This window comes from Sarcophilus harrisii, chromosome 4 (assembly GCF_902635505.1).
Source record: "Sarcophilus harrisii chromosome 4, mSarHar1.11, whole genome shotgun sequence".
Classification (NCBI taxonomy): Eukaryota; Metazoa; Chordata; class Mammalia; order Dasyuromorphia; family Dasyuridae; genus Sarcophilus; species Sarcophilus harrisii.
Window position 1 is genome coordinate 190,883,014 of NC_045429.1, and position 16,879 is coordinate 190,899,892.

The window sequence follows — 16,879 nt, forward strand, 5'->3', positions numbered from 1 at the left end:
AAGATGCCATCTAAGAGTTTATTAGAAATTCCACACTGGCAGGAAAACATATTAACAAGACTGTGGGTATCTTAGACCATTTTTAAAAAGGAATGCTTTTTTAGGGGGGGAAAAAAGTGTACTCCTTTCTGTCTCCATTCACTTTTCTCCAAAGATCTATCATATTTAACTTTTCTGGTATTCTATTTACCTTCTTAACTTCTTTATTATTTATTTTGTGGTTTGAGTTATCTAGTTCTGAGAATGCAAGGTTGAGATCTCCCACTATTATAGTTTTGTTGTCTATTTCTTTTTGTAACTCTCTTAACTTCTCCTTTAGGAATTTAGATGCGAAACCACCTGGTGCATATATGTTTAGTATTGATATTGCATCACTCTGCTTTAAATATGTTTCTTGTAAACAACATATTGTAGGAGCCTGGCTTTTAATCCAGTCTGCTATCCACTTCCGCTTTATGAGAGAGTTCACCCCATTCACATTTACAGTTAAGATTACTAATTCTGTTTTTCCCGCCATGTTATTTATCTCAAATTATACTTTTCTCTTTCCTTTTCCCCTTTCCCTCTTCCTCAGTATTTTACTTATGAGCACCACTTGCTTTAAAGCCTTCCCTCTTTAGAGCCCCTCCCCCTTTCTTAATGTTTTCCCTTCTATTAGCCTACCCCTCCCTTTTTCCCTTTCCCCTTCCACTCTTCTATAAGGTGAGAGAAGTTACTCTGTGTATCCAAATATGTCTAATATCTCTCCAAATCTGATGAGACTAATATTCACACAATGCTCATCCCTCTTCCTTTTTTCCCTCAATTATAATAGAATTTTTTTTCCTCTTCCATGAGATGTAATTTCCCTCATTTTACCTCCACTTTGCCCATTTTCTGGTATAATCCTCTTTCCACCTTTAGTTTCTTTTTTATATTATATCAGAAAAATCAACTTACACATGCATTCTCTATGTATACCCATAATAGAAATACAGTTCTCAAGAATTCTTTTCTTTATACTTTTTTATTCTTCTCTTGAGTTCTATATTTGGAAGTCACATTTTTTATTCAACTCTGGTCTTTTCATCAGAAATGAATCGAATTCACCTATTTCATTGAATGTCCATCTTCTTTTTTGAAAGAAAATGCTCAGTTTAGCAGTGTAGTTTATTCTTGGATGCATTCCAAGTTCCTTTGCCTTTTGGAATATCAAATTCCAGGCCCTTTGATCCTTTAAGGTGGAAGCTGCAAGATCCTGGGTAATCCTCATTGTGGCTCTTCTGTATTTGAATTTTTTTTTTCTGGCTGCTTGCAATATTCTTATCTTGGTCCATTAGTTCTGAAAGTTAGCCATGATATTCCTTGGAGTTTTAATTTGGGGATCTCTTCCAGGAGGTGTTCAATAAATTCTTTCAGTGCTTATTTTACCTTTTGATCCTATTACATCTGGGCAGTTCTCTTTTATGAGTTCCTGAAAAATAATGTCTAGGCTCTTTTTTTCATCATGGTTTTCAGGAAGTCCAATAATCCTTAAATTGTCTCTCATAGATCTATTTTTTCAGGTCAGTTGTTTTCCCAAGTAGGTATTTTACATTTCCTTCTGTTTTTTCATATTTTTGGTTTTGCTTGACTGATTCTTGATGTCTCATTGAGTCATTCATTTCCATTTGTTCACTTACGATTTTTAGTGAATTATTTTCTTCATTTACTTTTTTTTTTTTGGTCCAATTGAATTTTTAAATGAGTTGTTCTATGGATTTTTTTTCCATTTCACAAATTCAGTCTTTTAAGGTGCTATTTTCTTTTTCCATTTCACAAATTCTGTTTTTTAAGAAGTTATTTTCTTTTTCCATTTTGTCAGATCTATTTTTTAAGGAGTAATATGCTTTTTCCATTTCACTAAGTCTATTTTATAATAAATTTTCTTCAGATAATTTGTTTTCTTTTCCAAACCCTTTTGTAAAGTTCTCATTTCCTTTCCCCATTTTTCTTTTAGCTCTCTTTTGAGATCTGTTTTAATTTTTTCAAGGAGAGCCTTTTGTGATGGGGATCAATTTATATCACCCTTTAGGGCATCATCTGGAAACAACCTGCTTTTACTCTCCTCAGGATTTAAAATCTGTTCTTCTCTTTCACCATAAAAACTGTCTATGGTCCTGCTTCTTTTGCTTTTTTTACTCATTTTTTAAAAGTTAAAATCTATTTTTAGGACAAGGGAGGTTGTCCAAGCTTCCTCTATAAGCAGCCTCAGCCACGCTGGGTCCGTGCTGACTCACTCCCAGTGCTGGGTGAGCGTATCCAGGTCCCATGAGATTCTTGTGTTTCAAGGTTCATTATTTGCCTTTTGTGTTCATGTTGGATGTTTTATAACTTCTCTGCTGATCTACTGGCTTGTAACCAGGGCAGAGTAGCCAGTACTCGTGTAGATTCCTCCCAATAGATTCTTCAGTGTCTTCACTGTCCCAGGTCTGCACTGCCTGCATGCCCCAGTATCTGTGCTTGTGCTGCTTGTGCTTCGCTGCCTGTTTTTTCGATCTTCAAAATTATCTCCTGCTGGTAATTTGCTGCACTTCCAATATTTGTGGATTTTGCTGGTCCAGAGCTAATTCAAAGGCTGAATTTGCTAATTAGTCTGAGGGTTGTAGGAGAAGGTCAGAAAGAAATGCGTGTCCTCTCCGCCATCTTGGCTCCGTCCCCCCATCTCCATTGTTTTTTGATGGATCTATCACTAATTTTTGGCAGCTAATGTTTCCTGCTTTTTAGGCTTACAACAGTGCCAGAAAAATGTTGGTAATAAAAAAAATGAGTCCTTGTTTTAAGAAAAACTTAGGCTCCTTAATAGAACCTAACAGTTTTCTGTGTGATTCAGCATATTCTCCATTCAATTCTGTATCTAACTCATTGTAGTTTTGTGTCAGAGATTATCTTTTTTTTGTCTTTCCTTCTCAAAGAGGAACATGACATCAGGGGAGTGATGCCATGACATACGAGTAAATTGAATTTAAGTGAGACATGGCTTTGCAGAGTCATCAATCTTACTTTGTCCTCCACAGGAGCCTCCACTGGGTCCTGTGACTAGATAATAGATCAGGATGATTGGAAATGTCCCTGGATGCAGTGGGAGACCTTGGCCTTTTAAAGCTAAGGTGTTTTTTTTTGTTGTTTGTTTGTTTGGTTGGTTTTTTTTTATTAACAGATCTCAGTTTGAGGCAAAGCCCAATCAGTGATTAAAGCTAGGTAAGAAATGAGGCAAAGAATGGCCTCTTTTATCTAGTCCAAAGAAAGAAAATCAATCTGAGAGGGGAAGACCCTCATAGATTCCCGGCAAAACAGAAACAATTGCTATTTACATTCACGCCAATCTGGGCCCAAACAATGACCAAGTGGGGCTTTACCTGAGACCTTTTGTTATCAGGGAGATATAGAGTGATTTGGATTTAATGCCTGGTCTTTAAGAAATAAATCTAACCCATAACCCCAAGATATACATTCCTTTAGGCAGAATTCCTGCAGGTAAGAAAACCTTAGCATGTATTTTCTCAGATTAAAGTTTTGTTGTTAGCAAAACTATAATAGTGGGAGATCTCAACCTTGCACTCTCAGAATTAGATAAATCAAACCACAAAATAAATAAGAAAGAAGTCAAAGAGGTAAATAGAATACTAGAAAAGTTAGATATGATACATCTCTGGAGAAAACAAAATGGAGACAGAAAGGAGTACACTTTCTTTTTAGCAGTTCATGGAACCTATACAAAAATAGACTATATATTAGGACATAAAAACCTCAAACTCAAATGCAGTAAGGCAGAAATAATAAATGCATCCTTTTCAGACCACGATGCAATAAAAATTACACTCAACAAAAAGCCAGGGGAAAGTAGACCAAGAAATAACTGGAAACTAAATAATCTCGTACTAAAGAATGATTGGGTGAAACAGCAAATCATAGACATAATTAATAACTTCACCCAAGAAAATGACAATAATGAGACATCATACCACAATGTGTGGGATGCAGCCAAAGCGGTAATAAGGGAAAATTTCATATCTCTAGAGGCCTACTTGCATAAAATAGAAAAGAGAAGGTCAGCAATTGGGCTTGCAACTAAAAATGCTAGAAAAGGAACAAATTAAAAACTCCCAGTCAAACACTAAACTTGAAATTCTAAAAATAAAAGAGATCAATAAAATTGAAAGTAAAAAAACTATTGAATTAATTAATAAAACTAAGAGTTGGTTCTATGAAAAACCAACAAAATAGACAAATCCTTAGTAAATCTGATTAAAAAAAAGGAAAGGAAAATCAAATTTTAGTCTTAAAAATGAAAAGGAGAACCCCAACGAAGAGAAATGGCAATAATTAGAATTATCTTGCCCGACTTTATGGCAATAAATTAAACAACAAATAAATGAAAGAAAACCTTCAAAATATGTTTCCCAGATTAACAGAGGAAAAGTAAATATCCTAAACAGTCCCATCTTAGAAAAGAAATAGAACAAGCTATTCCAACTCCCTAAGAAAAAATCCCCAGGACCAGATGGATTTACATGTAATTCTACCAAACATTTAAAGAACAATTAACCCCAATGCTATATAAACTATTTGAAAAAATAAGGGACTAAGGAGTCCTAAAAACTCCTTTTCAAACAAATTTGATACCCTAAACAGGTGGCTGAAAAAGAGAAAGAAAATTATAGACCAATCTCCCTAATGAATAAGTCAAAATCTTAAAACAAAAATTTAGCAAAAATTACGAAAATCATCCCAGGATAATTAATACACTATGGCCAAGTAGTTTATACCAGAATGAACTGTTCAATAAAGGAAAACTATTAGCATAATTGACTATATCAATAACCAAATAACAAAAACATTGATCATCTCAATAGATCAGAAAAAGCATTTGATAAAATCCAACATCCATTCTAATAAAACACTTGAAAGTATAAGGAATAAATGGACTTTTTCTTAAAATAGTCAGGGCATATATTTAAAACCATCAGTAAGCATCATAAACCCGGGGAAAAACTGGAACCTTTCCAGTAAGATCTGCAGTGAAAACAAGTTTGCCCTATCACCAATATTATTTAATATTGTTAAACACTACCTCAACAAAAAATGAGAAAATTAAAATAGAATAAAAAACCAAAAAGGAAAAACTTAAAAATTCACTAAAAAGCTATTAGAAATAATTCATAACATAAAGTTCAGTTTAAAATAAATCCCCTATAAATCCTCACATTTTTTATACATCACCAACCAAATCCAACACAAAGATACAAAAAAATTCCATTCAAAATAACTTTGACAACATAAAATATTTGGGAATCTTCTCCAAAAGGAAATCCAGAAATTATATCAGCAAAATTACAAAAAACTTTCCCACAAAATAAAATCGACTTAAATAATTTGGAAAAAATATTAAGTCTCCTGGATAGGCAAACAAATATAATAAAAGACAATACTCCCTAAACTAATCTATTTATTTATACTATACCATCAGACTTAAAAAAAATATTTTTAATGATCTGAAAAAATAACAACAAAATTTATGGAATAATAAAATTGAAAATCTCAAAGAAATTAAAAAAAAAAAAAAATAAATAAAATGCCTACTTACCTGATTAAAACTATATTATAAAGCAATCACCAAAACCATTTGGTATTGGCTAAAAAAGATTAAATTAATCAGTAAATTTCACAAAACAAATATCCTTACAATCAAGTTTACAAACAAAAATCCTTTTGGGTAAAAATTCATTATTTAAAAAACGGGATAACTAAAAGTAGCAAAATTAAGAACCCACTTAAACCAAAAAAAGTAAAATGGGTCCATATTTAAACTAAAAATAAAATTATAAATAAAATTGGAAAACATGGATATTTATCTCTCAGACTTTAGGGAGGAAGTTTTGACCAAAACAAACAAACCAAGATCACAAAATAAAAAAATTACATCAAATTAAAAACTTCTGTACAAACAAAACTAACAAACAAAATTGAAAAGCAACAAACGGGAAAACATCTTCACAGTTAAATTCTAAAAACCTATTTCCCAAAAAAATTATGAAAACTGACTCTAATTTAAAGAAACAACCATTCTACAATTGAAAATAGTCAAAGGATATGAACAACAATTTTAATGAAAATTCAACTATACCCTCAATGAAAAAGTTTTCCAAATCATTAATCAAATCAAATTAAACAACTCTGAGATACCCTATAACCTTCAGTTGCAAAATACAGAAAAAAAAATATTTTGGAGGGATCGAAAACTGGGACACATGGTATTTGGCAATCCCCATTCTAGAAAACAAATGCCCAAAAATTATCAAACTTCATACTCTTGACCCACATCTACTACCATACCCGGGAATACTAAAAAAAAACCCCCTTATGTACCAAAATTTTTGGCCCTTTCATAGGGCTAAAACTGGAAAAGAATGATCCCACATTTGGGAAATTTTAAATTGTGGTATAAATTTATGGAATATTTTTTAAAAAGACCAAGGATAAACAAAAATTTGGAAACTTAGAAACTGATCTAATGAAATAGCAGAAAGGGAATATTTATTTCAACAACAATACTATTGAAGAACTCTGATGGAAGTATTTTCTTTAAAAAGAGACCTAATTCTTTTCAATTGATCAATGATGGACACCCAAAAAAAAAAACACTGTAAATGAAAAACTTTTGTTTTTTGTTTTTTCTTCCTAGTTATTTTACCTTCAATCCAATTCTCCCTGTGCAACAAGAAAACTGTTTGGTTCTGCACACATATATTGTATCTAGGATATAGTAGGACATATTCAACATATATAGGACTGCTTGCCATCTAGGGGAAGGGGTGGAGGGTGGGAGGGAAAAATCGGAACAGGAAGTGTTCTGTCAATAAAAAGTTATTATAATAAAAAAGTAAAAAAAAAATAAAGTTTTGTTGTTAACAAAATAGTAAACACATTGAAATCTAATACTCTTTTAATCATTTTTTTTGATAATAAAAATATGGTTTGTAGTATATTGGTTATAAAATACTGCCTATTCTCTTCTAATATCCTTATCAAAGGAGTCCCTATAATGAACGTATGGATTTTTTTTTTTTTTTGCTGAAGTGATTGGGCTTAAGTGACTAGGCCAGGATCACACAGCTAGGAGTTAAGCGTCTGAGGTTACATTTAAACTCAGGCCCTCCTGACTTCCAAGCTAGTGCTCTGTCCACTGTACCACCTAGCTGCCCTTGGATTATTTTCTTAATAATATTATTTAGATGGGAATTTAGGCATATGGGCAAATAGTTACTGATTTTCTCAATCCTTTTAATGATGCTGTTCCTCATGATGATGATGATAGACTGTGTAGCATAGTGGGAAAAGAGCCCAGTTTTGGAGTCAGAATAACTTTGGTTCCAGTTCTGCCTTTGACACATGCACTATATGTCTTGTTGACTGTTTTCAAGTCTTTTAACCTTTCAGTGCCCCAATCAACTCTAATATTATAATTTATAAAGAGATTTCTGATTTGCTTTGGTAGAACGAGTTTGATCACTGGGAATTGTATACACCAATGAAATTATAAAGCTAGGGAAGAATAGAAAAAAAAATTTTTTTTCACATGTGCCTTCAGATACTGTGAGAATCAATTCTTCCACATTGTCAAAAAGATGACTTTTTAAACATGTTGTCACCAACATGCAATTATTTAATCCAACTGCTTTCTCCATCTTTATTTTCTTTCTACTTTTCTACTTCTACATTTCTACCTTTTTTAAAAAAGCATATCTAGGATTGTGATGTTAGAGTCTAAGTATTTTAGTTACTCTAACTAATATTTAGTTATTCTAATTTTTGCTGTAAATCTTTGCTGAATTTACCTTACAGTTTCAATCTTAAATGCTCCCTTTGGATAACTTAGGTCTCTCAAAAATCTTTCTTTAAACTGATTTTTCTTTCCACAACTTCTTACTATTTTATAATGAGCTATTGTTCACTTTCACCGCCATTCTAAGGGTTTTTCAAACCTGCCATATCTTTCCATATGGCAAGTAAGCCAAATATTTACTTACAAAGATTATTTTTGAGACTCTTCTATTAATCCTCATTTTCATTAACCTCTTTGTAACTTTTGACACTGTTAATCACTTTCTCCTTTTTAATACTCATTTCTCTCTTGGTTTTTGGGACACTATTCTTTTCTGATTCTCCTACTTTTCTGATAATTCCTCAAGTTCCTTTGCTATGTATTCATCAAGATAATGCCCCCTGGCCATACTGCTCCCATGAGTTGAATTATCTTCCCTGTGTTGTGTTTCTCAAATCTAACTATCCTGCCCCAGTCTCTCAGATGATTTCCAATCTCACATCTCTAGCTGCCTTTCACATATCTTAAATTCATTTTGTTCAAACAAGAACCCATTATCTTTCCTTCTACCTCCCTTACAAATTCCCTGTTAATGTAAAGAGCTATGCTCTAAATCCCCCAGGCTCACTACTTAGGAATCATCCTGGATTCCTTATTATCTTATCTCTCATTTCATAATATCAGGTCCTTTCTCAGGGCCTGCTGACATCACCTTTGAAAATCTTGAAACACCTCCTTCTTTTCTCTGATACTGCCATCACTGTAGTTCTGGCCCTTATCACCTCATACTTGAATTATTTAGTCTTTTGGTCGGTTTGTCTAACTCAAGTCTCTCCCTGTTCCAATCCATTCTCCATTCATCTACTAAAGTCTTTTTTCCTAAACCACACATTGGACCATGTCATTCCCTCCCATCCCCTCATTACCACCTCTTCTCCTTTCTCCTATCTCCCCAAGTAAACTTTAGTGACTTCTTAGTGCCTTCAGGAACAAATACAAAATGTTCCTTTTGTCATTCAGAATTCTCCTCCTCCTCTGCCTCCCATTCTCCTCATCTTCATATTCTACTTCCCTTACACTTTAGCCCAGTGGTACTGGTTTTTTGGCTGTTCCAAAATCCTACCTTTTACAGGAAGTCTTCTTCAACTTTCTTAATTCTAGTGTCTTCTCTCTATTAATTGTTTCCTGTTTATCGTATATATATAGATTGTTTTTACATATTTTGGTTGTCTCCTTGATTGTGAAGTCTTCAAGGCAGGGACTTTCTTTTGCTCCTTTTTGCATACCCAGTCTTGGCATGTTGAGTGTCATATAGAAGTTATTTAATAAATGTTTATTTGATTGAGAAATTTTTTGGTCTTCTTTTTATTGTAATTGGCTAAACTTTCAATACCTTTTTCCTCTTAATTTTCTGATATTTGACATCAGTAATTTGATTAAATTAGGTCAAGTTGACGTTCTTTCAGGTTCATATAATATATTTCCTTCTAGTTTTGTATTCATTTGATATTGACTGTAACAAGTTGGTAATCTAACTATACTCAAATAGCTGATTGAGGGATGGCTCCTACATCAGTAACAAGTTGCTTTCTATCTGTTAAACTATAATACATTTCATTTTTTGTGATGGTGGGCTAAGTACTAGGAATAAGGAAAAAAATGACCAAAAAAAAATTCTTACACTCAAAGAGTTTACATTTTACAAACCAATCTAATAATCCAGTAAATGTTTATTTAGTAGCTACTTTGTGCTAGGTACCATGCTAAGTACTGAGGGATCCAGTTTTAAAGAAGGGAGAGAAGGAAAGAACCAAGGAAGTAAGGAAGGATAGTCTCTGCCTTTATGGAGATTACAATCTAAAATCTTATACATAAAAGAAGGGGACGGCAAAGCAGGAGTGGGAGTTCTAAAGGAGATGAAAATTTTACAGACTTAAAACTAGGCAAGAGAAGAAGATGTAAAGTGGAATAAAGTCCAGTTTCTGTCTTCTCTAAAGGAAGGCATTGGGAAGAATTTGTCACTCTGCCCTCTAGCCCTCCAATCAGATTGAAAAAACTTGGTTGGAATAGAACAATAGGATGCTTCAGTAATCATATTAGCCTACAGATTTCTTTTTTAGGGGTGAAAACATAGGAGCCAAAAATGGTGAAGATTGCCCAAAGAAAGAGGAGGTCTAATATTAAGACCAAGAAAATAGAAATACTTATCACTTTTCCTTTACCCATTGTTACTTCACTCTCAATACCACTTTCAGTCATTACACAGATAAATTTTTTTTTACTGAATGTACATGTACATAAGAAAGACAGCTTTGAAACATCCGCTATTAAAAGGAAAAATTATATGAGGCACGGGTGACAAAATATTTAATACTTTTTTCTGGTGACTGATTTTCTTAATCAGAGATTTTTATAACTATTGAAATATAATTTTTAATGCGTTTTTTTTTTTCAGGTATGCCAATAGTAGCCTCATAAAATATATGGAAAAACACAAAGTGAAGCCTGACAGCAAAGTTTTCCTTTTGGTAAGTTTATTTTTTTAAAGCAATAATTTATCAGGAAAAAATAACTATTCTCTTTTTTAAAATTTCATGAGAATGGGAGAGAACTTTGTGTTATGACATTTAATAATTTATTGAAGAATTTATACTTTTTATTCCCCTCTAAGAAAATTTATGGTTATAAAAAATTACAGTTTTGTAACAATATGGAACTTGCATAGCAAAAGGGGGATCCTTGTTTCATTTCTTTCCTGAAATTTTTTTCCCCTCATCACCACTTCCAACTGTGAATTACTATGGTAATTTTTGAATCTCACTGATATAAAGTTCTAATCAGCATTAAGAGAATTTTTTAAAAAATTTTACTAATCATTGAATCTATTGTATTATTAAAGAACTATTCAAATCTATTACCACATTATCTCCTTAACTGCAGTTGCTTCAGTACTATTGGACTGTAAAATAGGGACAATAATAGCACCTATCTCAAAGGTGCTTTGAGGATCAAATGAAACATATTTGAAAAATGATTAGCCTAGTTTCTGGCACACAGTTTTTGCTTACATAAAAGCAAATTCTCTTTTCTCCCTTCCTTCTCCTTTCTCTCAAATACCTTCCTCTTCACCTCAAAATTTTTCTTTTATCTTTTGTCTGCTCCACCAACATTTTTGATCATTCTTTCCCTGTATATTCTGTTGCCTTCTTTTCCAACAACCCTTCTTCCCTCCCTCCCTCCCCCCCCCCCTCCCTCCCCCCCCCCCCCCCCCCCCCCCCCCCCCCCCCCCCCGCCCAAGTTTGTTGCCTTGTCTATCTTCAAATCTCATATTTTCTTATCTCTTGGAAAATCTTGCTTCATCACTAATCTCCTATTCCTTACATCTTACTTATTTTCTAACTCCTCTTCAGCTTGTGGTTCCCCATTCTAAAATCTTTTTTGATACACCTTCCAATTAGTGTCCTGTCTTCATTCTTTCAATCCTTAAGTCTTTCAGAAAAGCAGTATGTACTCATTGTTTCTGCTTTACCTATTTATGCCTGTTTTCTTTGCAGTTTAATTTCTATCTTCACTACTTTACTGAAACTGTCTTCTTACAGTCTAATTGTTAAATGTAGTATCCTTTTCTTCTCCCATTCCTTATCTTTTCTTGAGCTGGATTCAAATCTCCCCTAGATGCTCTTATAGCTGTGGAACCCATTGGGACTCTCTTGACCTCTCTACTTCAGTTTCCTCATCTGTAAAATGTGAAGTTGACTTGGTGTGTTTTCAAGGATTCTTCCAGTTCTAAAACTGATTCTGTGGTCTATTGCATTTGACTTTGTTGAACACCATTTTCTCTTTGAAATGTTTCTGATAAAAGTATGTTTATATATAAATATATATTTTATATATATTTATATTATATATGTTATACATAAAGGTGGTAATCAGTTGGCCGTAATGAAATGTTTATTGTATACCAGGTACTGGGAATCGATGACAAAAACAAAAATTGCTGTACTCAAAGAGCTTGCATTTTATCAAGGAAGATGGCATATGCACATAAAAGTACATGCAACACATATTCAAAAAATATATAAAGTAACAGAGACACCAGCAGCTTGAGGGTATTATATTAGGAGTGGTTTTGTGTCATAGTGAACATTTAATCTAAGCCTTACAGAATTAGGGATTCACAAAGGTAGAGATCAGAAGAGAATTCATTCTTGGTATGTTGACAGTCTTTGCAAAGGAACAGAGATTAGAGATGAAATGGCATGTGTAAGAAACCACCATGCAATCAGTTTTCATGATAGTGGAATGAGAATGTGCATTCAAATTGTGAAGGACTTACATACTCAACAGAAGCATTTGTATTTGATAGTGGTAGCTATTTTGATAATTCCTTTCTTCTCCCCTCCATTCGTTCTTCTTTCTTCTGCTTCTTAGATATGGCATTGTTTGGTCTTTAGTCTTCTTTCCCTGTACTGTTTACTGATATCACTGATCTCTGTGGCACAAGCTATTACTTCTGTGCAGATGTTTGCCTGCCAATTCTCTCTCTAGCATAGACCTATCTCCTAATAGCATCTCCAACGCCCTCCTAGAGTATCTTCTCCTAGCTATCCCACCACTCCCCAATTTTAAGGAAACTGGCTCCTTTTCTTGGCTTTTCTGTATATTGATTGCATTGGTAATCCTTCCAGTTACCACGAATTCAAACAAGATTGTCATACTCCATTCCTACTTTCCATTTCTTAATGCCACCCTAGTTCAGGCCTGATATCTTGTTTACTTCACATTCATTTCTTGTTTCCTCTCATCAGGCTCTTCCTAAATAATCTTTCTCTAATCCCTAAACTGTCTCCTCATGTATCTTAAACTTGAAACTTGAAAGCTCAATGAGAATAGCAGCTGTATTTTTTACTTTTATTTCCTTGTATGTGTAATACCATCCATTTGAATAGATAGTATGTTCCCAATAAATAATGTTTGAATTTAGTTTTATTCTCAGATCTTTTCTATGATGTTGATGCACAGAAATTCAATATCTGAAACAAAGGATCATATATTGAGAGAAGAGACCTTTAGGGGCATTTAATTCAACTACTTTATTTTTTGGTGTTATTCAGTCTTTTCAGTCATTACTAACTCTTCCACACCCCATTTGGGGTTTTCTTGGCAAAGCTACTACAGGGGTTTGCCATTTCCTTTTCCAATTCATTTTACATTTGAGAAAACTGAAACAAACAGGGCTAAGTGACTTGTCCAGGGTCACATAGCTACATGTCTTAGGGCAGATTTGAACTCAAGACTTCCTGATTACAGGCCTTGTACTCTATCCATTGGGCCATCTAGCTGCCCACTTTATTTAACAGATGAGGAAATTGAATCATAGAGAACTTAAGTAATTTGCCCAAGGTCATACAAATAGTGTTAGAAGATGAATTTGACTCTTTGTCTTCAAATTGCCATTTCTTTTTTTCTCCTGTATCACCTATTTTGACAAAGAAATACTTTTTCTTCTCATTCTGAATTCATTTCTAGTAACTGCCATGAATAGGAAATGATAAAATATTTCAACTGATGATTTCTGCCAGTTATATAACCATATTATATAAGTGAATTCTTCTCATGATTAAGTGAGCCAGAGTATACCTTTGTAAAATGCACATGCATGCATGCACATATACATACATTATATCCACTTCCCCACACATATATACCCTCTACCTATACCTACCAAATTTAATTTTAAATATTCATTCCATGTCTCTGTCATGTCTCTAGCTTCAGAAACTTCTTACAATGGATCCCACAAAGAGAATTACCTCAGAACAAGCTTTGCAGGATCCCTATTTCCAAGAGGACCCTCTACCTACATCAGAGTACGTATCCCACCCCACATCTTTTTACCTTCTTTGTATGTAGTGATAAAAATTTGAACACAGAAAGGACATTTTAAAACAGAATTTGTACTTGAAAATAAAGGGTCGTCTTCTCCTAAGTTTACCTTAGAGAAATTTATAGAGAAAAAGAATTTGGGATTCTGGGTTTCCCTCTGTCCACCCCACTTACCAAACAAAACAAACAAATTTCAATAAGTTGTGAACCAGGTCAGGTATAGAATGAGAAAAACCTTCAACAAGTTATTGAGAGAGAACATTCAGTTTTATGATGCAGAACTACAGTTTAAAGAGGCAAGTGGCCTCTTAAGGTTGCCTTAGTTCTGCAAGGAGCTAATAAACCAGTAAAGGAATACAAAATTGGAAACTTGTGCTGTATGCCCAGTACCTCATCATCATCATCATCTTTGTCATACCCATTAAAGCAATTTTCTGCACTGATTCAGAAATAGAACAAATATCTCTCAGAGAAATTTGTTCCAGTTGTACAGGCAAATTGTGTTCAACTTTAGCTGTTAGAAATCAAAATATTATTATTGTCATAAGGCTTGAGTTTGGAGATGGCAACTCGGCACTAAAATAACATAAATAATTGTATTTGTATTTTTGCTTCTATGGAGAGATATTGTAATGAAAGGCACCCAGATGGTATTGGCAAATTGGGGTTAAACATAGAGAGACATAGATTGAAATGAGGGAAGGGTGAGCAACCACATGACATTATTACACTCGCAAGATTTAAAGATTTATATGTAGTTTTGAGAAATAATTCATAGTCATTTATTTTATGGTGTTTTCCAGTGTATTTGCTGGCTGTCAGATTCCATATCCCAAACGAGAATTTCTTAATGAGGATGAGCCTGAAGAAAAAGGAGACAAGGTACAAATTACATGGTATAATTAAAAGTCCTTTTTTTTGCTCATGTTTCTTGCTATCTCCCTTTGCCCCAGTCACTCCCACAACTTTCTCCAGATAGCAAGTAATAAATGAGCAAGTACAATTATTATGCCCAGAAAAATAGTTAATAGTCTGTTTCCTTCAGTTCTCAGGGAGGTCCAGGTATTGTAAAATATACTTATAAGTCCAAAATATAGTAAACAAAGTTATAGGCTCAAGACTATTTATCATTATTTATAGCTAATTATTATTAGATGCATTTGAGTGACATTACTATCTTTTTTTTAACTTAAAAAAATTATTTTCCCCAGTTATGTTTTTAAAAAACGGGTAGGGTATTTTTTCCCCATATCTCCTTATGAATTATGTTGGGAGAGAAAAAGCAGAAGAAAAGGAAAAAACCACAAGAAGAAAAAAAAAAAGAAGAAAAAAAAATGACCATAGCATGTGTTGACTTACATTCAGTTTACATAATTTTCTTTGGATGTGGATGGCATTTTCCATACAAAGTTTATTGGGATTGTCTTGGATCACTGAACGACTGAGAAAAACTCAAAACCAAGTCTATCGTAATTGTTCATTACCCAATCTTGCTTTTGTTGTGTACAATATTTTCCTGGTTCTGCTTGTTTTACTTAGCATTAAGTCATATAAATCTTTCCAGGCCTTCCTAAAATCAGCCTGTTCATCATTTTTTATAGATCAATACAATTCCATTACTTTCATACCATAACTTATTCATCCATTCCCCAGTTGATGGACATATATTCATTTTCCAGTTCTTTGCCACAAAAAGAGCTGCTACAAACATTTTTGGACATGTGGGTCCTTTCCCCTTTTTTATTATTTCTTTGAAATACGGACCCAATAGTGGCTCTGCTGGATCAATGGGTATGAAATTGTTTTATAACCCTTTGGGCATTATTCCAAATTAGTGTCCCAGTTTTCCCACATTCTCTAACATTTATCATTATCTATTCCTGTCATCTTAACTAATCTTATGTTAGATTTGTTTTCATTTGCATTTCTTTAATCATTAGCGTTTTAGAGCATTTTTTTCATGACTATAGATGGTTATATGACTCTCTTAGATTCTCTAAGTGTATCATCTGCAAAAAGTGATAGTTTTATCTCCTCATTGCCTACTCTAATTCCTTTAATTTTTTTTTTAAAGCCAACATTTCATAATAGTAGTGATAATGGGAATCCTTGTTTTACCCCGATCTTATTGAGAATGCATCTAGTTTCTTCCCATTATAAATAATGCTTGCTGATGGTTTTAGATAGATGCTGCTTAACATTTTAAGGAAAACTCCATTTATTCCTATGCTCTTTTATAGGTGCTGTAATTTGTCAAAAGCTTTTCATGCATTTATTGAAATTAATGATTTCTGTTAGTTTTGTTATTGATATGATTAATGGTAATTTTCCTTAGATTGAATTAGCCCTGCATTACTGATATAAATCCCACTTGATTAGTATATACTATCTTGCTGATAAGTTATTATAATTTCTTTTCTAATATTTTATTTAAAATTTTTGCATCAATATTCATTAGGGAGATCGGTCTGTAATTTTCTTTCTCTGTTTTGGCCCTTCTTACTTTTGTGTTATCACCATTCTATATCACAGAAGGAATTTGGCTATTTTCTCATAGTTTGGCTAATTTCCCCCAAATTAATTTTTCTTTGAGTGTTTGGTAGAATTCTCTTGTAAATCCATCTGACCCTAGAGTTTTTTGTTTGTTTATTTGTTTGTTTTAAGGGAGTTCACTGATGACTTGTTCAGTTTCTTGTTTTAAAATGGGATAACTTTCCTAGTTTCTTTCTGGTTCATTTATGGTTAAATTTATCTAATTCTGAGAGCAGGAGCTTGCGTTACCCCACTAGTATACTTTTGTTGTCTGTATCTTCTTGAACTGACTTAATTTCTTCTCTAAGAATTTGGATGCTGTGCCATTTGATGTGTATAAAATTAGTATCAATAATATTTCAGTGTCTAGTATCCTTTAACAAGATGTAGTTTCCTTTCTTATCTCTTTTGATAAAATCTGTATTTTGCTTTATCTAAATCAGAATTGCTATACCCTTTCTTTCTTTCTTTCTTTCTTTCTTTCTTTCTTTCTTTATTTATTTATTTTTGCTGTGGGTGAAACATAATAAATTCTGCTTCAGCCTTTAAAGCTTATTCTGAATATATCTCTGTGTTTCAAATGTGTTTCTTCTAAACAAAATATTGTAGAATTCTGCT

The 16,879-nt window shown here is 33.2% G+C and overlaps 1 protein-coding gene across 4 annotated transcripts in view; it reads left to right on the plus strand.

Annotated features, from left to right (window-relative positions):
- Positions 1-16,879, plus strand: part of CDK19 (cyclin dependent kinase 19) — a 208,353-nt gene that overhangs the window by 182,060 nt on the left and 9,414 nt on the right. For all 4 annotated transcript variants that reach the window (XM_031964406.1, XM_031964405.1, XM_031964407.1 and 1 more), the window contains 3 exons: positions 10,299-10,371; positions 13,616-13,713; positions 14,533-14,611. In XM_031964406.1, coding sequence (XP_031820266.1) covers positions 10,299-10,371; positions 13,616-13,713; positions 14,533-14,611 — 250 coding nt within the window. The remainder of the gene's footprint in view (positions 1-10,298; positions 10,372-13,615; positions 13,714-14,532; positions 14,612-16,879) is intronic.